Genomic DNA, 25,953 nt, shown 5'->3' with positions numbered 1-25,953 from the left:
CTATTGTTCTCCATTAAAACAACCAGTTCACGATCGGTTCATTTTGTGGAAAATGAGTCAAATGTTGCGTTAAACGCGCTTGTTCGTGTAGACGAGGTTGAAGCGGAAGCAGAAAGTCTGAGTTAACCAAAAATGTTGAAAACCACCTTCAAACCTCTAAAATGACCAAGGTTTTAGTTTTTGTCAAGCCGACTCCCTCAATGAAAGTCTTACTATGTCAAAGTGCCTTCTGATCTGCTAAATCAACGCTGTAAACACTACAAAAGTCGGTTAAAATAGAAGCATCATATCAAATTTAAAATCCCCTTATAACTGATTGATTATAGGTCCGGGTCTGTATAGGATGAAGCCTTGGTCTGGACTTGGACCACAGTCCACCAGTTAGTGACCTGGGGTCCAGTATGTAGTGGATTAAACGAAGTCTCGATTCAGAGAATTTTGCCTCGAGAAATTTTAGTTATCGAATTACTGGAATAACTTGAGGAACCGTTTCAGCCCTATTTAACAGTAACATGCAGAAGAATTTCTTTAACCACAAATACACATAATCTAGTGTAATTCCACCTGTACTCCATCTCCTGCTGAAATCTCTCAATGTTCTTTAGTTATCAGTAAACCTAGTTAGATTTTAGTGCACACCACTGACAAAATAATTTAATGCCTTATTACAAATAGTTCAAACACCTCTGCGGTAGAAAAAAAAATCCTTTTCTCATCACAATCCCTGCGAATTCAGGTGTGCCCTGTCATAAAAAGGATGCACATAACTAGGGCTGTACCCGAATATCCGAATATCCGAATATTCGGTCCCGACGGTGGTATCCAGATATTAATTTTGAGATCCGAATACCCCCACCCCCCCACCCCCCTTGCTTTCCTGCAAAATGTGACTCTGCCAGTGTAGAATGCAGCACAGAGACTGGCTGCTAATCGTATCCAGTATGGTTGATTACAGTAATTATAGTAATGCTTCAAAAATGCATTCTGGTAATTTAGTGATTAGATAGAAACTATGTTGCAATACAAAAACCTTGTAAAATTGCAATCTTGCATTGGCATTAGACTGACTTGGACCAGATATTTGCTTGTTTGAATCTATAACTGTTCAGTTTTCTGCATGCTAAATTTGAAGTGTGATCTATTTCTATTGTGTGTTCCTCTACATTGCTTCTCTAACTGTGTTTGCAGGGCCGTAACCTGGTGCCATCTGCATCTGGTGGAGCCAGGCTCAATTACACGGTGCTGATTGGAGATACGCCCTGTTCTCTCACTGTGTCTGACACTCAGTTACTCTGTGAGCCACCAAACCTCACCGGGCAGCATAAAGTCCTGGTCAGTATCAACACCGTGTCTGTCCAGCAGTTTTCCGTTTGTCTGTGCATCTGATTGACCGCCTGCATGAATGTGGGTCGCTCGCTGTAGGTCAGTGTTTGTCTGTGCATCACTGTGTTTGTGGGTCAATGACAGGCTTTCAGTTAGTCGCTAGCTTTCTGTCAGTGTGTGTCACTCATGGTCTGGTAGGTTCCCAATTATAGCACTCTGCCCTCTAGAGTTATTGACAGGCACTGATGTAAAAACAAGACAAAGCTCGTGTGTCTGAAAGTTGTTTGATTAAAAGGCAGCAGCAGGGAAATTGTACACCTCTATTGTATTTGCTCTTTCACCCAGGGGCGGATCTAGAGAAAAATTAATAGGGTGGCAAAGGGGTGGCAGATACATTTTAGGGGGTGGCATATATATATATATATATATATATATATATATATATATATATATATATATATATATATATATATATATATATATATATATATATATATATATATATATATATACATATATACATATATATATATATATATATATATATATATATATATACACACACAATATATAAATATACATACTCTGCCAAGGAGGCGGAGCCTTGGTAGAGTCATGTGATGAGTGGCATTGGTTTGTCTGTCTGTCTGTTAGCAACATTACTCAAAAATGGAATGATGGATTTGGATGAAACCAACCAGCAGGCGTTATCAAATTGATGCAAATACTGCTGAAATAAGTATGTTAAATAAGTAAATATCATTTGTATTTGTCAGCCAATCCTAAACATGAGTTGTTCTTATTAGCTGTCAATCACAATATGTGATTTGATATGTCTAGCAGAAAGGGGAAAAGATTTAAACTGAAATAAAGTCAACCTTATACACTTTGAAGAAACCAAATGCTAGATGTGTTAAAAATGTTTCTTAAATTTAGCAACAAATTAGATTAAGACTCGACAATGTCTCTCTTATGCACTGTTTTGGGAAATCTGCATTTGTGTGATCTCTGCTTATGTTCAGCCTGCCACAATGATTACATTATCAATTCATCTAGAACAGAGCCAGAGTCCACATAATTTTATTTATTGTCTTAGATTTGTGGTTTTATTTTTTGATGTTCTTTATTTGAGACATTTCTTACAATAATTCTATAATTCCAATATTTGGATATTCTTAAGAATTAAGGATCTACTTATCATCTTAAAATTAAAAGATTAACTACATCAGATAATAATTTGTCCAAAAAGGTAATTATTGCGACAGGTGTACCTCTTACTCAGATATATTATACTAAAGCAATATTCATAGCATGTGGACCAGCTGGACCAGAGATAGTCTGATTTACCTTTCACTGTCTGAGCTCTGCATGCCTTCATTTCTTTCTCTCTCTCTGAACTCTTCCTCCTCCATCTCCTCTCTGGGATGCTCTTCCTCCTCTCTTCTTTTAGGCTGGGAAAAGCTGCTGGTGGTTCCCTTCCTCTTCATTCTTTACTGTCTCCTACAAGAATCACACTGACTGAACTATGTTTTATCCTTTGATAATTTTCATTATTAACTATGATACAATCTGATGTGGACAATTTAAACATTTAAAGAGATACTTAACATGTAAACGTTTTTTCAGCTGTAAACTAAATGATATGACTGTGATATGATGAAACACATCAATGTTGGTGTTATTATGACCTTGACACCAAAATTATAAAAAAAACAGCAATAAACAAGCAGGATGTAGTTTTCAAACAGTGCATGAAAACCTGGTGTGACTGGAGGTTTGGTTACACTTTAATGTCATGTAAAATCTTAGTGAATGTGTGATTTCTTTTAACTTACAGTCTGTTGTCAGAACCACAGGTTGTAATTAGCAAAATAAGAGAAAAAGAACTTCCACAGACAATCCCCCACCATCCTTCTGTGGCTGTTCTCTAACATTAGCTAGCTACAGAAGTAAAAATTAGCAAGGCCCAGGCTCACTGGAAACCGTGGCTCGTCTCGCAAGCAAACGCTTTATGTGAATTTAGACACTATTAGCATTTAATACATTGTGAACAGTTATATTAGCATGTAGTCTAACCCAGTCTAACTAGTGTCTTACTGCCAGACTGAAGTCCAGCTGTCATCCACATGAGTGAGGTCTAAGAGCAGCCCCCTCAGGGGGGTCGTGTCGCCTCGTATCTGTAGCAGCATAGACTGTACAGGATGTTACGTCTACATGGTGCATTCGAAAGCACTCGGACATCGGAGTTTCACTCGTTATTCGTCTTTCCTGGACTTTCACTCTTTACGGCCAGCCACAACCTTTCATATACATATTTTTGAATTAGATCGTTCAGAATTGGGGTGGCAGCCGGGGTGGCAAGGCATCTTCTAGGGGTGGCAGTTGCGACCCTATGCCACCCCAGTAGATCCGCCCCTGCTTTCACCTCTACAGCAACAATATTTTCATGGCCAGTTGTGTAATCAGTTTTTTTTCTTTGTTATTAGTGGAGCATTTTCAACCTTGTTTTTAAATCTTGTGCTTGCTCCCATATTGTTCTTATCCAGGTCCAAGTCGGAGGACTCCACATCTCTCCAGGAGAAGTTCACATCAGGTCCGACAGCCTGCTCACTCTTCCTGCTATCTTCAGTATCACAGCTGGCGGAGGGCTGCTCCTCATCATTGTTGTCATAGTTCTACTCGCCTACAGACGGAAGTCACACGAGAACGACCTCACTCTGAAGCGCCTGCAGATGCAGATGGACAATCTGGAGTCCAGAGTGGCTCTGGAGTGTAAGGAGGGTGAGTTAGATCTGAGATTAGAACCATAAACCCTGTGAATTAAATCTCACACTCCTCCCAAAATAACATTTAATTTGTCATTGCATTATAGCGCCATCTGTTGAGAGCTAATGTGAAAGTTTATTAAGTGATATATTTAAATGAAGACCAACAGAATTGTAGTTAATGCTAATTATCTACAGGTATGCAATTTTAAAGCTCTAAAAGAGTCTCGATTTTGCTATTTTAATGAATTGTAAATTTGAGTGTTTTTGACGGCACGTGTAGCTTTTAAATTGTGTGAAATTTCATATTAACCCTAAGATAATTGTGATGGCTGTTTTAAGTGTTTGTTTACTATACTATTTCAGGTATTCTTAGGTTTATTGCCATAAACTGCTAAAAAAAAAAAAAAAAAAGTCTGCTGTGGCATACTGTCTGTCAAAACATTAAACACAGGCTTCTGTTGTGTGCAGCCTTTGCAGAACTACAGACGGACATTAACGAGTTAACCAGCGACCTGGACAGAGCTGGCATCCCCTTCTTGGACTATCGCACTTACGCCATGAGGGTCCTCTTCCCCGGCATCGATGATCACCCTGTGCTCCGAGAGCTGGAGGTGAGGAACCTCTGAAGCAGGGCAGCAGCACTTGAATGCAGCTCCAAACATTTTTCTGACATCTTGACCTTAAGCTTCGAGTGTCCTCCAAACTAAACTGATTTTGGCCTTTTGGCAAGAGCTGATACACTTGTGTTGAACGGTGCAGTGTGAGCAAAATCTATTCACTTTAGTTTGAGGTCTGTTGGTATAATGGTATCCATCAACTGAAGAAACCATTTGCCTTTTCACTATTTGTGGAAAAACTTACCACATTACATAAGTCAAAATCGGTTGGCAATCCAATTAAAGTTAATCAAGCCATTATTGTGGTCACAATTATTTCAAAAGTCCTCTGTTTTAAAGAGCCTGTCTGACTGCACTTAAAAGCATCAGCGCCTCTTCATCAAAGTAAAGGTGCTTCATTAAGTGGAGAAAAATTAAGCTTAATTTAGATATTTAGTGAAAAAATAATGATACAAATTTTCATGATGGGGATGGATTAGCTCACTAGTAGTCACATCAGTGTACTGGTTGGCCGGAGTCATTTTGAGTATTTTCTGTTTTCGTCTATGTTATGACTCATCCTAGAGCGTGTACTATCTAATGATCATGTGCATCTTTGTGTGTGCAAAAATGCATGATGCATGTAGGTGCCAGGCAGCGGACAGGCAAATGTGGAGAAAGCCTTGAAGCAGTTTGCTCAGCTGGTGAATAATAAGGTTTTCCTGCTGACATTCATCCGAACACTGGAGCTGCAGCGCTCCTTCTCCATGCGTGACCGCGGCTACGTTGCCTCACTCATCATGACCGCTCTGCAAGGACGGCTGGAATATGCCACGGACATCCTCAAACACTTGCTCTCAGACCTTATAGAGCGCAACCTGGAGAGCAAGAACCACCCGAAACTACTGCTGCGGAGGTAACCTGAATAACTCACTGTCACTAAAAGCTGCACTAGTAGGAGTTACTTTCCCCATTGTTAAATGAATGAAATTATGTTTGCCATTTTGGAGAAGAGAAGATGTCATTTTGTAAAGGTGAATATCTCACTTTGAAAATAAACTTTTTATAAAAAAGGCATGAATTTAAAGTAAGGTATTGCCAAAAAAGAAACCACTAAGTTAAATTCATTTATTTAAACAGAGGTGCTCTGTAATTGAACTACAGCTTTTAGGCTTCAGTGGACAAAGTAGATGGTGTACTTGCAAAAAAGAAAAATTAATCAACTTTCCTTAAAGTCCTCCCCTGGTGAAAAGTTGATGGAAGACATCATGTACAAATTAAGCAGTCATGACTGAGCATGTTCACCTTGACAATGTAGTGTACTGAAAACAGTGGCAAAAACACGGATTTAGACTTTGAGATTTTCTACGCAACAAATCTAAAGGACTTACATTTGTCTTCAGAATTGGTTTTCAGTTCAAACTCGTATAGCTGATTTACAAAAATATTATACTTTATTTCCTTAAATTGTGTAGCATGAAGTAGTTTGACAGTATTTGAGCAGAGCTGTGGGTGAGCTGGTGTGCTTGAGCTGCAGTGAGAGGTGGCGGGTGAGTGGAGAGAGAGAGGCAGAGACTTCATAGATTTAAGTAGCAACATTGTAGAATTACATCTGATCTATTTCAAGGCAGGAAGGGATTATTTTCACAGAAAAAACTTTTAAATATGTAACTCTGATACACAGAGATGAGAGGTTTGATCAGAGAGCGGAGAGAGAATTTAATGAATTTTGATGAAACTCCCCCAAAAGTTAAGCTTATAATAGGTAAGAAGTTTTAAAGCTCATAAAATAGTTCCGCTTCGGAGGACAGGTCACTTTCAGAAAGTTCAAACATTTCCTTGTGAATTTCAGGACTGAAACTAAACCTATTTGAGATTGTGGTGAAAGAATTTAAACTCAAGACCTTTTTCTGTCACAAACCTGACCAATTCTGATCAGTGCTGCTTATCTTTTGGCATAGATAACTCCTCTGCGCATTGTTCTTTCCAGCCCAGTTACTGCACTTCTGATGGCTGAGTAACTAGGCCAGCGAAGGAGAGCCCACTACTGTTTAGCTTTGTTTGGTGCAGCGGCGTGAAACATCCGTTACCAGTCTGAGAAACAGGGTGCCTGAGTAGACAGGTGAAAGACAGGAGTGTTGAAAGTGATAGAGAGTAGAGGGACTGGCAGAGGAAGAGAACCTAATGGGGAAGAGTGAGTGCAGCGGCAGCAGAGTTGTTGTCAGTCTGACTTATCTTCTGTGTGCCACTCATGAAACATTCAGCTGGAGCTCACGTTTCTTCCCCCCGTCACCTCGCCTCTCCGCCTTTCTCTCGCCTCTCTCTCTCTTTGCTCCACCTCTGGTTATCTGCCGATTGTTTTCCCAGTGCTGAGACCAGCCTACTGAATGTTTCATGAAAGGTTTTTCTTTTTTATTTTGAAAAAGAGGGCTCTCTCTCAGTCTGAAGCACTCTCATTAAATATAAGGATGAGTTCACTTGGGAACCGGTACAACGAGAACTTGTTAGCTCAAACATGCTGCTCTGGCGGAAACACTGAAATTTAATGGGATGCCGTCAACGGTTGAGCCAATGCAGGTTAAGGTTGAAATGAAGGTAAGGACCAAAAGGATTGACTGAGAGACAGCAGGTTAAAAAAAAAAGGAAAGAGCTGCAGTCTCTGGATCAGACTTATACACCATTTTGTTTATTCAGTTACTATACACTACAGTAGATCATAAAGTCTTTCCCTAAGTGCAGACACTGCGAGGAAGACCTGAAGTGGCCGTCTAAGTTGTGTCTGCATAATTATGTCATGACCCACATATGTTGTGCACTACCAGCACTTAACTTACAGTATACTGCTGTCTGTGTCCTTTGAGACCCAGCAGGCTGAGTACAGATGTTACGTCTTGTAAACTCTCCATGTCACATTTTTTGGTTCCAACAATGTCAGGCTCTTCCAAGTCTTAAATTATAAAGAATAATCAGAGCACTCCAGCTCTCTGCGGGATGCCTCTTGCTAACAAATGAGTCTGCTTTCTTTTTTGTCTCACAGAACAGAGTCAGTGGCAGAGAAGATGCTGACAAATTGGTTTGCCTTCTTGCTCCACAAATTTCTCAAGGTAAAAATGAAATGTTTCTCACGACTTATTGCTCCGCGTGTCAGTGTGATGTACAACGGCAATGCTTCTTAAAATTATTTGCATTGATTTTCAAATAGACTGCTGCGTGTGTTTTTGTTGTAGCTGTGGTTTTAACTGCCTAGTATTGATGTGTTTTATGCACACTGTGCAGGGATAATGGTTACCTGTGAGGTCAAACATATCTCCAGCACTACGATTTTAAAGGCTCCATTTTACTATGTTTGATGTGTCATGCTCCAGTTACTGAGTCTCATAGTCGCCGCTGATGAATACATATTTCTCTCCTTCCCTGTGCTTCTTCCCAATGTCTTATTTTCTTTTCTCCCACCTTTCCATCTAATCCCTGGGTTACCTTCCAAAACAAAGGAGTGTGCTGGCGAGCCTCTCTTCATGCTGTTCTGTGCCATCAAACAGCAAATGGAGAAAGGACCCATAGACTCCATCACAGGAGAAGCGCGCTATTCCCTCAGTGAAGACAAACTCATCCGCCAGCAGATTGAATACAAGACGCTGGTGAGCCACAGAGGCATTTATAAAGAAAAAAAGTCCAAAATTTTGTCTGTATTAATTTTTGCACATCTCTTGGCAAAGAGCCTTGACAGATCCACAGAAAAGTGGCTTTGAATATACCTTGACTGTTCGGATACTTTTGAAAAAACAATGTCAGGGAACAAATAATCTTGCATAGCCAGATGTCCATCTCATCAGCCTTAAAAAAACGAAGCTTCTTCAAAACAAATTGAGAAAATAAGACCTTGTAACATTGATGCAATTGGTTCAGTTTGCCAACACCAACTCCAACTCCATTTTCTGGTTTGCATATGTATCAGTATAGTATGTTTGCACTTTTCTAACAGCTCAATTCCACACTAATACTGTCCTGCTAATTCCCACTGCTGGTTTGCAGAGGGACTGTAATGTCTTTCCTAGTCTAATGAGGATGGCACAAAATATTTAAAGAGGTCCATGCACTTATTTATCTCCTGTCCTACAAAAGTACCTGCTAATCAGAGGTAATATGCAGTGGGGATACAATTATAGGATCAAAAAATCTTGATATGAAAAGCTACATATATTTAAACAGGTGTTTGCTGATCTGTCATAACTCACAGCTACAGGTACAACACAAAAAGCCCCTTTCTCTTACGTTTCAGTTAAAAACTGACTGGGTTCTTCCCACCAGCCCATCAGAGTAAGTTCTCCCTCAGGCTTTAGCTGCAGAGCAGAGCCAGCCAACAACAGGATGACACCTCTCTGATGGCCATGTCAGAGAGTCTGAGAGGCTGTGTCTCATTACCTGTTTAATGCCTCTGCTAGAGCTGCACACCCACATTCTAGAGGTGTGAAATTACATTTCTGGCCAAGATGCTCTCCACCAGGACAGTTAGGTGAAGAGTAGGTAATGAAAGGACTTTCCTAGCACACAACACCTTTCTCTCTGCCTCTTTTCTTTTTCTTCCATTTACCTCCTTTCTCTCCATTCTGGACATCCAGACACTGAGTTGTGTGAACCCCGACAACGAGAACAGCCCAGAAATCCCTGTCAAGGTGCTCAACTGTGACACCATTACCCAGGTAAAGGAGAAGATCCTGGATGCAGTGTACAAGAACATGCCATACTCACAGCGACCACGAGCTACAGACATGGATCTAGGTGAGGCTGCACAGGGTGAAACACTAATTTAATAATTGCCTTAAATATTTTGAGAAAAAACATGGAGTAGAATCGTCTCTGGCACATGACATGTTGAACTAATAACAGTTGGCAAAAATGCAGCTGAGAGTGGGCATGTCAGGGGAGTTGTCACAGGTGTTACACTATGTTAAGACATATGATATCAACAAAGAGCTCCACATCAGCTTCTGGAAGACAACCCACCTCCTAGTACCTGTTTACAGCACTAATCAGAGCAACACTCTCCACCACTGACAGTAAACCTTTCTGACAGCACACCTACGCTTAGGCTTACACCCACAACATGTCATCCAAAACTGAATGACTTGGCACAAATCCTGACATACACCTTCAAAGGGAGTAAATAAGATACCTTGTAGGTTGTGGCTGATATTGCTTTGGGCTTGTAGTTTTACACCTTAAGGGGCTTTTACAGGTTAGGGATTTGGGGGGGATCCATTTCTCTTTGTTGCTTTGGGCAGCTTAAATCCCTGTGAAGACGCTGTGTCATTTTTGTTTTGCTCACAGACTCACAATCGCTTTAATTGTTGAGCAGGAATGTACAGGAAGCAGTCTTAGTGACATTTTTTGCTGTTCCCCTTGACAACTTGCAGAGCTTCAATAAATTAGCATAGAACACAAGGATAACGCGACTTCAACTGAAGCAATAAGGGGCAGTGAAAGAGAAGCGCTCGACATTAGACAATGCACATCAGGAACGTGGGATAAAAACATCATGCCAAACATTCACCATTGATTGCATTTTCCTACAGAGTGGCGGCAGGGCAGAACAGCTCGTGTGGTCCTGCAGGACGAGGACATCACAACCAAGATAGAGAGCGACTGGAAGAGGCTCAACACACTCATGCACTACCAGGTCTGTAAATAGCATTGATAGCAATTAATAGCAGGGTACTGGTAACAGTTTTATTGTGAAACTTACTTATCATCCGTTTAAATAATCATGATAAACTGTTTTTTTTGGGGGGTTTTTTTGTCCAATCAGTGGTACAAAAACCAAAGATATGCCGTTGGCAACAGCATATGATATAAACAGACAAAACTAAAAAATACTCACATGGAAGAAGTTGCAAATATTTAGCATTTCAGTTTGAGAAAGGACTCTGAAAAGAATTAATACATAATCCTAACAGTTGCAGAATTAAATTCTGTCAATTCCCTAATCCTTTCAGCTCTAATTAGCACTGAGCTGGTTAAACAGTTGCACTCTTAAACCTTCAGACCCTGAATATTTTTCAGCCTGTGTTGTTTTTGAAAACTGTGATTATTCAGTTGCTCAAAGGCATCACAGTAGATTTTGATGAAGGACAAAGTATTAGTCATACATATTCATATCACTCACCTCATCTCTGGCAACACTTTTTCAACCTCACGGTCACAAGCGCACTTAGTCAACTGAACATGCACTTATGCGCCTGTGTCTTTTACATCTTTTTTTCAGCTCATAAATACGACTACACAGGTCACCGACCTCAGATGAGTCATCCTGTTAATTTGTCAGTCAAACGTTTGTCTGCACTGTAACCTTTGGACCAACTGTACCACATCATTTCAGCATACTTTCGTAAAAACACACAGACAAACACGGACAAAAGAAAATCTACATTTTCTGCACTAAAAGTATGTTTTGACAGAGGAGGGATGTACTGCCTCTTATCTCTAGAGGAGATAAACAGTTTCGCTCTTTCATTTTTTAATCTCTCTGCCAGGTGTGGAAATGTTTGTTCTGTTGCTAAGCTAGATTGGTATTAGCTACATCTGTGGAACAGTAGGATGCATTTTGCTTGTGCTGCAGATGACCGGGTCTCATCTGCCAACACAGCTCCAGTATCCAGTATTTTCCTGGGATTGCTGCATGAAGAAAATTCAGAACCATCACTTAGAAGTAGCCTGTATTTTACTATTGCAACTTCAAAATATTCTGCAGTTTGTTACACAAACACATGCATCCATCCATGATCTATACACTGCTTAATCCTCATAAAGGTTACGGGGTCGCTGGAGTCTCTCCCAGCTGACTTAGTGTGAAGGCAGGGGACACCCTGGACAGGTCACCAGTCTATCACAGGGCTTACACAAATACTGTATAATATAAAAACTAGATTAAGAGGACTGATTCATTCTTTTTGCAAAATTTAAATCATCCAGCTGAATTGTTTTTTGTCTTCTTAGTCAATTCTAGTTTACTTCATTCTTAGCAAATATACATGCAAATTAGTGTGAATTCATTTTTTAATTCAGTTGAGTGTATCTTCTCTCTGACTGATATTCAGTCTAGATATGTTTGTTCCTAATTGATAGCTGAAGTTGTGGTGAGTAATGCTGTATTTCTCTGTAGCTGAAGATGATCAATTTTCACAGAATATTGTACATGAACTTGAGGCCAGTCTTTATGCATTTACGAGACCCACAGAATACATTCAAAACCTCTAAATCATTGATGTGCAAATCTTTTTTGGTTTTATTTATCAAATAGTATCTCAAATTCCTGCCATGATTGCTTCTGACCAGAACTGCATGCTAAAATTTTTAAAGGTCCTTACTTTTGTCTTTCAGGTGTCTGAGCGCTGTGTGGTGGCCTTGGTGCCCAAACAGATGTCTTCTTTTAACATTCCTTCCTCAGCCAGCTTCCCACGCAGTATCAGCAGATACGGTCAGTACTGTTTAAGAAATGCAGATAATTAATATTCATCCAACTCACAACAGTGCTGCACCATCTGCTGCTGTCACTCATCAGTCTGCTGGAAAGCACATTAGCACACACTGTTATATATAGCACAATAAACAAAGAGATATTAAGATATTATAGACAGGAATAATCACATCTTTTAATTATGCACTATGTGATATATTTGTGTTCTATAGAGAGACATGGAATGCAGGTTTATCGAAAATGCAATTCAAATTATATCTCAGAAACTGCAGCCCACCTGGATGTTTCATGCTACATTTTAAATGATTTCCTAAAAAACCAAAATACTGTAACAGAAAAACACAGAGTGGCAGAATATGAGAACCTGGATAGACAGCACGCCTTTAGTGAATGAGTGTACATCATCATTACTATAACAGCCCACAAAATAATGACAGCAACTGATTATACAGTCTGAACACACACATCCCACCTGCTCACTCACGGATCATAACAAAGACAGCCAACCTTATATTCAGATCTGAGAAACAAATGTGATTTTGTCTTTGCTTGCGTTCTAGTCTGACAAAGTGATCAGACAACACCTATTATCTCTGCAAACTGCATCTACAACATTGTGGAATATGTTTTTCTTATACATCTCACATTCGACGGCTAGGTGTGGATGTTCCGTTCCGCTCCACCCCCACCAGCCCCGACAGCCCCCACTCCCGTGTGCCCATGCTGACCCCTGATTTGGAAAGTGGGGTCAAAGTTTGGCACTTAGTCAAGAACCACGACCACGGAGACCAGAAAGAGGGCGAACGCGGCAGCAAGATGGTGTCTGAGATCTATCTGACGAGGCTACTTGCAACAAAGGTGCTACAGAATTGATATAATGTCGTAACACTGGCATGTTGTCTTCATGATTCTCATGCTAATCTGTACAAAGTATCTTACTTTGCTTACTCCACTTTATCTGTTAAAAACAGGACAATAATCGACATTACAAATTGAAGTTGAACACTGGAGGTCTTTATTCTGCTGTCTTTGTGCTGTGATTCATCAGGGAACACTGCAGAAGTTTGTGGACGACCTGTTTGAGACCCTGTTCAGCACCGTGTGCCGGGGTACTGCCCTGCCTCTCGCTATTAAGTACATGTTTGACTTCCTGGATGAACAAGCCGACAGACATGGCATCCATGACATGGACGTCCGCCACACGTGGAAAAGCAACTGGTGAGGAAGATGTGTAATTTTTGACAGTACTGTACATTATTTATACTACCGTTAAAAAGTTTGGGATCACTTAGAAATGTCCTTATCTTTGAAAGAAAATCAGTTTATTTTCAATGAAGATACCATTAAATGAATCAGAAATACAGTCTAGATATTGTTAATGTGGTAAATGACTATTCTAGCTGGAAATGGCAGATTTTTAATGGAATATCTCCATAGGGGTACACAGGCCCATATCCAGCAACCATCACTCCTGTGTTCTAATGCTACATTGTGTTAGCTAATGGTGTTGAAAGGATAATTGATGATTAGAAAACTCTTGTGCAACTACGTTAGCATATGAATAGAAGTGTGTGTTTTCATGGAAAACATGAAATTGCCTGCGTGAACCCAAACTTTTGAATGGTATTGTATATTGCTAAGAAAAGTGGCTTTATGACCTCAGTTTTAAAATGTTTGCCAAAGCTTTGTACCGAATTCAAAGTGTATTTGCATCTTTTACCCATGATCTACATAACAGTCAATACTCTCACTTTAGCATATTGCTGAACTGTGAACCCAACATGTGACAAGTACAACCTTACATTAGGAAATCCGTTTTTCACAGTTTCTAAAACTCAACATAACTAAACATTTTTTTTTGCATTTAGTATGTCTTTATTTGATGTTATTATTATACAGGTTCACTGCTGACTGAATTTACACCAGTGTGGTTTGTGCTCCAACCGCTAGGCAATCTATTGTATGAACCCTTTTAAAACCATCATGGTTTAGAATCATTCCTAGATTCAAAATTATGTGGTTTTAGTAATATCTTAATATTGATTAATTAAATGCAATATTTACTGGCTTTTCTATTTTTTCTTACTACCTTGTGTTTCATTCAGCTCTATGAAAGTGCCAATTAAACTATTATTCCTTTGTACATTTAATGATTCCAAATTACATCTTTTAATAACCTTCCAAACTGCGTCTGTTTTGTTCTCATGACCCAGTCAGAAGGACTCTGAACAAAAACAAATTAATTCAGAAGATTTTGCACACAGAAAATAACTATTTTGTTTTTGCAGACAAGTCTTGCATTGCCTAAAATATTTCTATTGGTGTCTACCTCTATTTTTCTCTCCCTTTTTTCAGCCTTCCCCTGCGCTTCTGGGTAAATGTGATCAAGAATCCCCAGTTTGTGTTTGACATCCATAAAAGCAGCATCACTGATGCCTGTCTGTCTGTGGTGGCTCAAACCTTTATGGACTCTTGCTCGACATCTGAACACCGTCTGGGCAAAGACTCCCCCTCCACCAAGCTACTCTATGCCAAGGATATACCGCATTACAAAAGCTGGGTGGAAAGGTGTGTATGTGTGGTTGAGTGTGTGCGTACAAAGACAAATTCCCTCTCAAAAGTGGAAATTTACTGTAGACAGATTTGGTACTGCACAGTTCTGGACAAAAGCACAATCATGTTTATTCACTCTCTGTATTCAGTCAGGTAAGATGATGTAATGTATACATAGATTTGGAAGGCTAGACTGAAATCTTGTTCTCCAACTGTGCCACAACAATGGTTGCCATTATGTATATATTTTGGAAGAGAAAATCAAGGTTTTACCAGAACTGCATAACTGATTTATTTCCTTTTGCTTACCCAGAGAGGATTTTATGACATTACTTTTGCAAATCTCTCACACATTTGTCTCATGGTGTCTCAACCTTTCCTGAAGGTGACAGTGCATGATTTAGTGCTAAACATCTCTTTGCTAATGCAGTTAAGGTAGAATCTTTATATCGAGTTGTGATTGCTTAGAGCAGGGGTGTCAAACATATGGTCAAAATCGGCCGGTCAGAATGTCCAATCCGGCCCATGGGATGACTTTGCAAAGTGTAAAAATTACAAAGACATTAACTGCAAATTTTCAATAAAAGTAACTGCTTTTTAAAAAATTTGTCCACTGTACTGCCACAACTTTTCTGTATTTTTATGTATAAATTTAATACATTTACAAGGCAGGGGGACAACTTAATTTTCTTTCTTTATAGTTCCCACTTTAGTTTGTGTGGTGTGGTGCTCAGGATTACTATACAGATGTGGAAATTAATGTAAATTTAAAATAATTTCTACGTCATGACAAGTTGTTTTGATCATTAAGTACAATACTAGATTGTTCAATTCCAGATACCTGTGACTAAATGTTTTGTGCCTTTTGTAGATACACTGTGATCTGTAAGTTGGAATGTGTAAATGATAAACTGAGGCATAATAAAATCAGGGAAATTGCACTTATTTTTCTTAAGAAATTTCAATTTGGTCATATTGTTCGCAAAAAGGTAGTTCATTAACAGTAGTATGTGGGCCCTGAACCAAGATGAATTGGCTTAGAGTAACAAAGTATTTTAAAGCAATTAATACTGAACATAATGAGTGATGACTGATGGAGTTAATACTTTTTGTAGTCAAGTGAAGGCCTTTCCAAGACAATGAAGGCATGTGTCTGCATCTACAAAAAGTGTGCAGGTGTGTTTAGAATGCACTATACGTATTACTGACACATTTCTGCCAAAATACCTCTGATTTACAGGCGCTGTTATCAGTGGATATTCTTTGACTTTTCACAACAACAGACTGAAACCAAGTGAGGAGAAAAAGCTCTGGTATGCATGACTGTGCCCTCGACACTGACAGAGTGTGTGTTTGTCTCCTCTCAGGTACTATGCTGACATCAACCGCCTGCCTGCCATCAGTGATCAGGATATGAATGCCTATCTGGCTGAACAGGCTCGCCTTCACTCCAGTGAGTTCAACGTGCTCAGTGCCCTCCATGAGATCTACGCTTACGTCAGCAAGTACAGCCAAGAGGTGAGACCCAGTCAACACACTAGCATGGGAATGTTTTATAGATGTCCTTCTGGTACCCGCTTTCTGATATTAAAGCAGCCATAAGCAATATTTTTATATTAACAATGGATGAAATTGTGTTTCGCTTGATACGATACATGAACCCACTGAGAGTTATCACCTAACTCTACTATTGCCTACAGCTCAGAGCACTTTAACAGCTTTCATCTCATTGCTTGGGTTTCACGGCATGCACCTTTATTGTTTTGGTTCTCCCTCGCAGCCACAGCAGGCGGCTGATTTCAATGACAATCTGTGATAAACTCAACTGGAGCATTTCGCAGCTAGAGAATTAGATATTCTCCCTCAAGAGTGGAGACTACAAAAGGAGTAAATGCTGGACTTGAATGCTGGACTTGAATTTGGACACAAGTATAACTTTTACATATGCGTGTAATTTGGACACAAGTATAACTTTTACATATGCGTGCTGATGTTTTGTGTATGCTGGATGTGTATGCCCTTGTGAACAAGTTTGTGGTAACGCTACCTTATGCCACTTGGCCAAATGAAAAACAAAAATAAACAAGAAAAGCACCCAGAGAGTGCAGTACTCTGCCAAGGCTGCTCAGTCATTGTAAGATTTCTGATGGATAAGTCCTGTACCGCTATCTCACAATATAGAAATCTTTAACAAATCCATAGATCCAGACTATGGAACCATGGATTTGTTAAAGATTTCTGTATCATTGCCAGATAGCGGCACAGCGTCACTGTAACTATGACTACAAGTGAACACTATGTCAGCTGCCTGCTGAGAATCACATGATTGTGATCCTACTACAAATCGACTTGTCGGGACTTATCTGTTGGAAATGATCCAAGGAACAATTGATTAAACTGTGGGGGTGTTTCTGAGTTCCATCAATTCCCACCACCTGCTACATATTTAGGTGACGCGAATCGATATCGATACCTAATATACACATGCATAACACACGCCTGTGCTCACTGCAAGGTCATTTTTTATTAAAGACTTCATCCATTGGAAATGATAGAACAACTTGGCAGAGTACTGTGCTCTCTGAGTGCTTTTCTGGTTGAATAATTGCAAAAATGGGACTGATGAACAATTACAATGAATTAGCAAAAGCATTTCAGAGGCTTAACATTAAGTGAATGATGTAAAATGTGCAATACATTTCATCATAAACGTAGAACAGATGCTGGCGGTACTGTGGATTTGTAATGAGTATGTGCAAATTTGTATGCTGACCAGTGACATGCTTCATTTTCTTGGTTTCATAGTCTGTTGCCATGTGTGTGTTTCAGGTCATTGAGGCACTGGAGCAGGATGAACAGGCCCAGAAGCAGAAGTTAGCGTATAAAGTGGAGCAGATCACCTCAGCCATGTCGACAGAGAGCTGAGACACACACACACACACACCTAAATACATACGCATAAATACATTCAGTATACACACAATACACACACACCAAATCATGTGGAAACAGAGGAATTCTAAACATGAAACATACGTTGCATTCAAATGTGAACACCATCCACACACATTATGTGCATGTATGGAAACATACAGTCATGCACAAACACTGATATACATGGAGAGACTGCAGATTTAATGGACCTACTGTATAAACAAACTGACAATACATACACATGCATAAATACACACAACCAAATGTACATACATAAACCACAGCACACATCAAACAGCAGAACGTCCCAAAGCAAGACTTTTGAATCCAATGTCATCGTTTTTTTCAGAAGAAACTCCAACAGGCAAACATCCAACTTCTAAAACACTCCTACAGAGAGGGAGAGAAAGAGGATTTAGGCCATCACGGTTGCTTTTGCCGCCAATTCTTTTCCACTGGGTAAAGGTTTGTCTTTGTAGTTGGTGCTTATACTAAATGTGTGTGTGGCATGGCTGCAGCAATGAGAACAGCACTTAATAAAGAATGACTCGACTTGAAAAGTCACTGGAGGAACTCAACGGAGACAGGAGCCAATTTATTGAGACGGCACATGTGGTGAGACAAGACTTAAAGTACTTTTTTTACGTCAAAGATGAAGGACACTTGCTCGCACTACGTATCACGGGCTTGGAGTGACATCGCCATTTGTAGCCATTCAGAGTGAAGATGCGTAACTTTCTGTTGCTGAGTCTCCCTATTGCCTTTTTAAAGGCTGAAGAACGAGAATACTAAAGATTCTGGCAGCATTACTTTTCCTTTTCCCGTTTAAAGCCTCCCATCATAAGTTATTTTTTGTTTAATGAAGATTGTCTGAACTCCTCGGGTTTGAGAGCAGTATACACCAAATATGTCACTGACAAGGTGAGGGTCTGGCTGTTTAATAATCCAACACAGAAACATCATTACTTTCCAATTTGAAATATAGGTAGAGATATTTCCAGCCCCAATCCTTGGCTTTTTGTGCCAAATATAATATATCTCATGTTTCATTCATGTTAAATGCTCCTGTAGAAGCTATTAATAATAAATGCCATTACACGGAAAAGATCCCATTTGAGATGGGGAATTTTTTTGCAGTGATGATCTATAGACCACTAATTCAGCCATTCAAAGATAAGTGGAGACCAAATTGAACTGTAGCAGAAAGCATGATTAATGGTGCTGTAAGGGTGATTGTGGATCAGATTAGCCTCCCCCTGGCCAACAGCACTGCTCCCCCACCCTCCCCCTCTCATCAGTCATTGTTTACATTGAGCATAATACTTGAAATGCACTCAGTGTACAAGATCATAGGAACACCTGCAGCTCCTCTGAAGTAATCTGGTCAGATTAAGTTGGATGAAGGTCTTGATGTCTCACTGATTCTCCCAATGAATCCACTTTGAACATAACCTGGAAATTAGATGAGACCTGGAGCTGTGAAATGGGCTCAGCGTGAAGCAGGTGTTCCTTATATTTAGTAAACGGAGTGGATATATGATTAATGATATATGTGTCTGGATCAGCGGTTGGTCCTTGTAAAGTCTGTTTGTTGCTTCGCAGCGCTATCGTTGCTTTACATCCTGACTGTTTTTGTGTTTCAACGTATAATTCTTTTTTTTTTAAATTTTGCATTCTAATGTACATTTGACCTGGCTGCTTGTTGTCTCCTTGCTGCTGTAGTTATAGTGCCATATCTGAACTTCAAAAAAATTATCATGATAAAAAAAAATAACAGTCTGGGCATCCCACTAATTCAGGGTTTTAGTTTTGATTGATTGTTTCACCCATTGCAGTGATGAAAGATGAATGCCTTTCTCTGCCTGAGGCTGTTTCATCACTCCATATAAAGTCAGTGCGACTATCTACGTCTCTCTGGAGCGCTGCTCTTTTACCATTTCAGTATCATTGGAGTTAATATGCTCCTCGCAGGACCATGTTAATCTAGACGAAAAAGATGAAATAAATAATAAACACAGTTCCTGTTAAATGTTGAAATGTGACAGAATTCATCTGTTTCATGTGTGGTTTGATTACACTAATTTATAAATGTGTTGTGCAATAAACTGTCAGATGTTTAAACTGTAATGTTTTTTAAACTATATATTACTGTATAAATACTGTACATAAAAAACACTCCTATTTTGCAAGCTAAAGATTCACTTTGTACTGTTGTTATACATTAAATGCGCAGCTGATAAAAATGATTTTTGCCTTGTCCCTGCTCTGGTAATTTTCTGAAGTATGCTGCTAAACAGGGCTGCACAGTGGCTTGGTGGTTAGCACTCCCTACGGTCGGGACGTTCGCGTCCCCACCTTCGCTGTGCATGCATGGGTTTTCTTTGTGGACTCTGGCTTCCTTCCACAGTCCAAATTCATGCTGATGTTAATTGGTGATTCTAAACTGTCCGTAGGTGTGGATGCGAGTGTGCTCGTTTGACTGGCGACTTGTCCAGAGTGTCCTTCGCCCTAAGACAGCTGGGATAGACTCCAGCCCCACCCAGTGACTCTAATGAGGATTCAGCAGTGTCTAGATAATGGATGGATGGATGCTGGTAAACATGACTGAGCTTTTCTGTAATAAAAAAAAATACAGCATCCTAAATTGAAGCCCTAGCAGGTAAAATATTATGTTGGCGTACCTTGCCATTCATTATATTACACAAAATTCGCTTAATTTTTTTGCATTTTGTAGACAAAATATTGCCGCTGCTGAGGTCATTTTAAACCCAATCTGAACTCTGCCACACATAACTGGATAATCTATTCTTATTATGTTAGAGAACCATTAGCATGCTAATTTAATAATTAAACTCTTATTGAGTTTTTATGGGAAGGCTCTAAATGCAAGACAATGATGTCAGAGATAAGCTGAAATCCCAGGAGTGCATCAATCGTTCTGCCTTTTAAGTTAGAAATTAACATAATTGTTTGCCCCACGCACAAATTGTATTAAGCCTCCAGTGACGTCTATAAATGTGGAAATTAAAATGGGTAAAACAAGCTTTGTTCCAGCTTTGCTTGAAGACAAATTCATCAAAATGTTGACCTTCAATACTTACAACATTACTGATACTACTACAACAGCCCTATTGTAAACCCTAAACCGTATTTGCTGGATGGAATTATGGTGAAATGCATTTGTCTTTTTTTAAATTATTTGATTCAAGTCACCATCAGAAAACCTTGTCTAAAATACATTGCATCTAATACTTTAATATCGATTTATCACAACCTTCAGGATATTATACTACAATATATCTAATGTAGATACATAATTACAATAAGCAATAACAGCAGAGTTGCAATTACACACTCTCTACACTTGGCAAATATTGGATACTGATTTTGGATGGATTGAAAGCAGGAGAGGCCGATTTTTACATTTCAACGAACATTGGCTACATTCAAGTCCTTACTAAACCGGTTTACACAATGTTGATGGAGCCTATTGACACCAGAATTGACAGAGTGGGTCTCAGCAACAAGCATCCAAGAAAACTTTTTGATGCTCCAAATATTTTTTAAAAAAGTGTTCAGACAAAGAATGGCAATTAAAAAAGGAAAGTGATCAACAGCAGGGCATTTATCACAAGAATGCATCAACAGCATATGTGTAATTACTCTCACTGCCAGAGGGGGGAGACGAAGGTTCCTCTCTGCAGCTTTAAATGCACATGTGCTGGACTGCTTTATAGCACCCCACAGTAAGGTGGCATTACATATTCAGAACCAACATAGGTAAAGCATTTTTTTTACAAGTCAGCAAAGATGGACCCCTGAGACTACCACTTGCAGCTTGTTTATCTTCCTTCGAAGAAAATGCTCAGGTAGTAATAGAATGATGAACAAGACCTTCACTGTCCTCTTTGTGTCAAGAAACAACATGGTTTGGGGGAAATCAGGATTTTAATTTCAAGAGATACTATAATTGCTGTGAGTCAGTGACAGCCAGTCATTTTGACAGCAAGCTCAAATGTTTATTGCATGCAAAAACGCTGTATATACTACCAGTGAAACGCACCCTGTCAGGTGAGAGTTGCACATCTGATACCAAAGCAGCTCTGAGCTTGTGAAACAACAAAGAAATATCCTGCAGAAAATTACTAAATCCCTTTGAATTGCATGAAAGAAACGCAAAACCAACCAAAACAAACAGCCTCCCGGAATGAGGATGGATTTGCGCTGCAGTCGTGCTGTGACAGTATTTGGTATGGCATGTGAGCACCATATAGGAGCTGCTAAGCTCTTGCCATAAGGAACCAGGATTCATTATTCATGTTCAACCCTCAGGGCTCTGGGCAAGCAAAGCAGTGGGTGGGAGGGAGGGGAAGGAGGGCTGTATGAACATCCAGGCCTCTCAACTCATACCTGTCAGATCCAGGTAGCGTGTCATCAGTGTTTCGAAGGGTCCTCAGTACAGCTGCCAGGCTCTAACCCCTCAACTTGCCTGCCTTCACTCTTTACTCGTCAGACTGCCTACACTCAATAGTTAACAATTCACCTTTACTTACTTCTCACGCGGAGGAGGATCATTAAGACTCAAACCTCCTCTACTGACAGCTGAGAAAGCCGCAGGACATCATCTTGATAGACTGTGTGGTAAGATGGTACCAGACAGGTTTATGGAGCTATTATAGCCATCAGAAACCCATTATTCTTTTATCAAACCCTGACAGTTGTCGTTATACCTCATTCTGCTTTGACCTGTGGTTGATGTAATTACATTATATACGTGAGGTAGAGTAAAATAACGGCGCAGTGCTCCATTTCTGTGAAATCTTTGCTAGTACGGTGCCAGGTATAACAGATCCTTAGCTTCTCCTGCTGCTCGGAATATTTGATTCTGGGGAAAATAGATCTTATTCACAGACTGCGGATCTTGGAGAATAATTCAGACTGAGGCTCTATCTGTATAATGAAACGAAGCTGTCTGGAAAGTCTTCGGACATTCTATGCTCAAGAACAAATGTGAACAAGGCAGCAGAGTGTGTGTTAAGTCAGTGGGCACAGCTCTGCTTCACTTTCCTTATGTGCTGAGTGGAGAGTTGCATTTGCTGGGTTATTATACAATTACATGCATTAAATATAGATACAGATTGCTTTTCATAAATATGTACACAGAAACATGGCTGGAGTCAGAACTGAGAGTCAAATTATTCATGTAAGTTATCCAATGAGCAAAAATTCTAAATTCACTATTTTTGCACCATGTACCATCATTTTAAGTTGCATTTTTCATCTCATAATGAGTGCACACCACCGTACAATCATGCATCACATTCCCTTGAGGCTGTTGAAGTCAGCAAACATCTGTCTCCTGCTGCTTCAATTAAATACATACTGTATTGGTCATATCAGAATGTACACAGTCAAACACAGGCAGGGTATGTTTGTTCTTCCTTCCAACCAAAGACAGCTGTCCAAAAAAAAAAAAAAAAAAAAAACCCTGATGATTGTATAGAATAAATCCCAAACGACCCCAACCTTTATCGGCAGCAGCTTGTTTCAGGGTTTATTGGATGAGCTAATCCGTGACGGCATTTTATTTCCTACATTTGCTGTTGTAATTTGTCTTTTGTCCACTGGCAACACCGCCACGTCTGTTGAAGATTCAATATTCATAACTGCCTTAATTCTAAATTGCTATCAACCATTCAATGCTATCAGCTATGTGACAGTGGAAAATAATAGCAAGCAATATATACATGAATAAAGGGTTTAATGATGTACTGATGAAGCCTTTGCCCAGTTGGTTGATGTGGACTTCCCCCCAGTCTGCTGATGCCATCTTCTGGACAAAGTTATTACCACAAGGCGGTCTTTGAAAAAGACACAGAATGATGATAATTCATTCATTCACCGCTTACATCAGTTTGACCACAAATTGCTGGAAGAGAAAGAGATGTGAGAGGGCTGGGAAAATGCAGGAAGAGGGCAAAGGGTAAGCATGTGTCAGCGACAAAAAGTGTCTGTTTCAGCACCGCCGCCTGAGGATATATGTGTGTGGATGTGTGTGGTGGGTATGGAACATATACAGGGCCATGCATTATCCCTGAAGGTCATGACACAGACACACAGTGAACACCGGCTGAACCCAGAGACCGTAAAGAGAACCCACACGGGGACACCCCTGACAGACATTTTGTTTTGAGAAGGAGTGACTTCACTGATCTGGTACTTCTCTTTGTTATTTCTTTTTCTCTTCTTCCTGCTGACTTCAGGGCAGAGACCTCGTGGCTCAGCCCACAGAGGTAACGGTCAACATTTGCTGCAGTTTGAAATTAAATCCCCTCCCACTACTCCTCCTCCTCCTCCCAAACTTTTCCTCAATTTTCCCTCCTTCTCATCTTCCTTTTCCTGCACTCATGAAATCACTTCAAGACAGACTCCCTCCTACGTAGCCAATCGGTGTGCTTTGTGGGATTTATGGCTCCCATTTTCAAAGCTCCATAAATTCTGGATTACAACATGCATGTCCTTCTGTGACTTTGTTTACCTGCTTGTTTGTATGAATAAATAAACCTAAACTAAGAACAAGTATTCTTATATAAAATTATTGTAAGTCGCCATGTTGATTGCTTTTTGTCTGATCCTGTGATTTAAGTCTACACAGAACCATTGATCTCTGAAGCTAAATTGTTAATTATGAACGGGTGAATGAAATGCTCGTCACATTGGCTGTTTTACAACTTCCTGCTCAGAGCTCTGCCTGTGCTCTTACAAATAATCCACTGACTCAGAGTAAAAAGCAAACATTGCTGGCACAGAAAAACATTTTGGAGATTTATGTTTCAAATAAAGCCAGGAAAAGCCAAGAAAAAAATGCCGTCTTTCATAAGATGCTGAACTTTTTTGCTTCAATACAAGTCTTCCGAGAATACAATCCATGACATATTCTTCTAATAGGCTCTCTGGTTAGTGAGATGGATCTGTCACTTAAAGCAGTCTTACGACACACCATCCAAGCCCCAGTGATCATAGCAATGTCCAATTAGTAGCTTAAACTTTCATTACTGGAAAATAAGACTCCTTGGACAAAACATTTCTGACCTTTTGTTCAAAACTCATCCTAGAAGTGAAATTTGAGTCAGATTCAAGTTAGCCTGTCGATTTTTCTTGAAAAGCACCTTTTGGCAAATTTCCTCCAAAGAAACAACACTGGCAACATTCAGTAACATTTAAAATCTATGATCTTAAGTAATGAAATTAATCAATTTGCTAGCACATAAGCAGGAGTATAATCTATGCCCTGAAGAAAAAGGGCTATGGTATGAAAAAACATGATTTGTTTTGGTGTTTTTTGTCTCATGCTATAAACGGATGTGCACGTGTGAATGCAAGTGCCTGGATGTAGAAGGCAAAATGAAAAGAAACAAAGAGAGAGCATGCATGCACGCAAGGAAGAAAGATTGCATGTTCACAAAATGTTTTGCAAGAGCTTAGGATTTTTGTGGTCTCTAAAGTATAGGGTAAATCTAAAGGGGACTCCTCATGAGAAAGCACAAAAGCAAAATGCTTCTCTTTTGATATTGAACCCGCTTGCCTATATTCTCCTGAGACCCTCCATCATACGTTTCAGAAAAGCATAGAACACACATGCTGCGAGGTGTATGCACACGGTGCATTACACTAAAAAGCACAACATTCAAATCTAACTAAAACACACTTACAAGCCAAACTAAAATACACATTGCTGTCAAAAATAATCTACGATAGCAGCAGATATATGGAGATTGCAATGTACTGTTACTAAAGAAATAGAGCAGCAGAAAAAGGAAAGGAGAGGCTATGTTTTCAAACTCCATAAGCTGCAACAGATGTGCAGGACAGTCGATACACTATAACAAATAAAGCCATATGAAGCAAGACACTGCCTTTAAATCACAGGATGCCAGTGGTAAAAATGTTTTCCAGATTGTTTTTCTGTAAGGTCGTCAGAAGAATGCGCTTGGTGTCTGCGACAGTTTCCTGTCCAATGATCAGGGAAGTCACTCAGCCACTTTTGCCCAAATGCTGTCACAAAAGAGGAAGAGATGAATAAGCTTGGCATGTAATGGAGACCAAAGGAGCTCTGACTGTATTTGCATGCAAATATTTATTTTTATCTTCAAGTTACAATGACGCAAAAGGAAATAATAAATACAGAATGAACCCTAAGCATTTGCTATTATTTATACTACTGTTCAAACGTTTGGGGTCATTTAGAAATGTCCTTATTTTTGAAAGAAAAACACTTTTTTTCAATGAAGATAACATTAAATTA

General features: G+C 39.6%; 1 protein-coding gene across 2 annotated transcripts in view; it reads left to right on the top strand.

Annotated features, from left to right (window-relative positions):
* Positions 1-19,894, top strand: part of LOC111565004 (plexin-A2-like) — an 88,133-nt gene extending 68,239 nt beyond the window's left edge. For both annotated transcript variants that reach the window (XM_023264924.3, XM_055010854.1), the window contains exons 19-32: positions 1,189-1,332; positions 3,870-4,104; positions 4,560-4,702; positions 5,335-5,603; positions 7,725-7,791; positions 8,179-8,325; positions 9,307-9,466; positions 10,261-10,364; positions 12,065-12,161; positions 12,820-13,019; positions 13,210-13,379; positions 14,517-14,729; positions 16,082-16,232; positions 17,544-19,894. In XM_023264924.3, the coding sequence (XP_023120692.2) occupies positions 1,189-1,332; positions 3,870-4,104; positions 4,560-4,702; positions 5,335-5,603; positions 7,725-7,791; positions 8,179-8,325; positions 9,307-9,466; positions 10,261-10,364; positions 12,065-12,161; positions 12,820-13,019; positions 13,210-13,379; positions 14,517-14,729; positions 16,082-16,232; positions 17,544-17,639 (2,196 nt within the window). In that variant the 3' untranslated portion in view covers positions 17,640-19,894. The remainder of the gene's footprint in view (positions 1-1,188; positions 1,333-3,869; positions 4,105-4,559; positions 4,703-5,334; positions 5,604-7,724; positions 7,792-8,178; positions 8,326-9,306; positions 9,467-10,260; positions 10,365-12,064; positions 12,162-12,819; positions 13,020-13,209; positions 13,380-14,516; positions 14,730-16,081; positions 16,233-17,543) is intronic.
* The last annotated feature ends 6,059 nt before the right edge of the window (positions 19,895-25,953 follow it).

The sequence above is a fragment of the Amphiprion ocellaris genome, chromosome 5, assembly GCF_022539595.1.
Source record: "Amphiprion ocellaris isolate individual 3 ecotype Okinawa chromosome 5, ASM2253959v1, whole genome shotgun sequence".
Lineage (NCBI taxonomy): Eukaryota > Metazoa > Chordata > Actinopteri > Pomacentridae > Amphiprion > Amphiprion ocellaris.
Note: the sequence above shows the minus strand (reverse complement) of the source record. Positions and strands in the feature narration are given on the sequence as shown.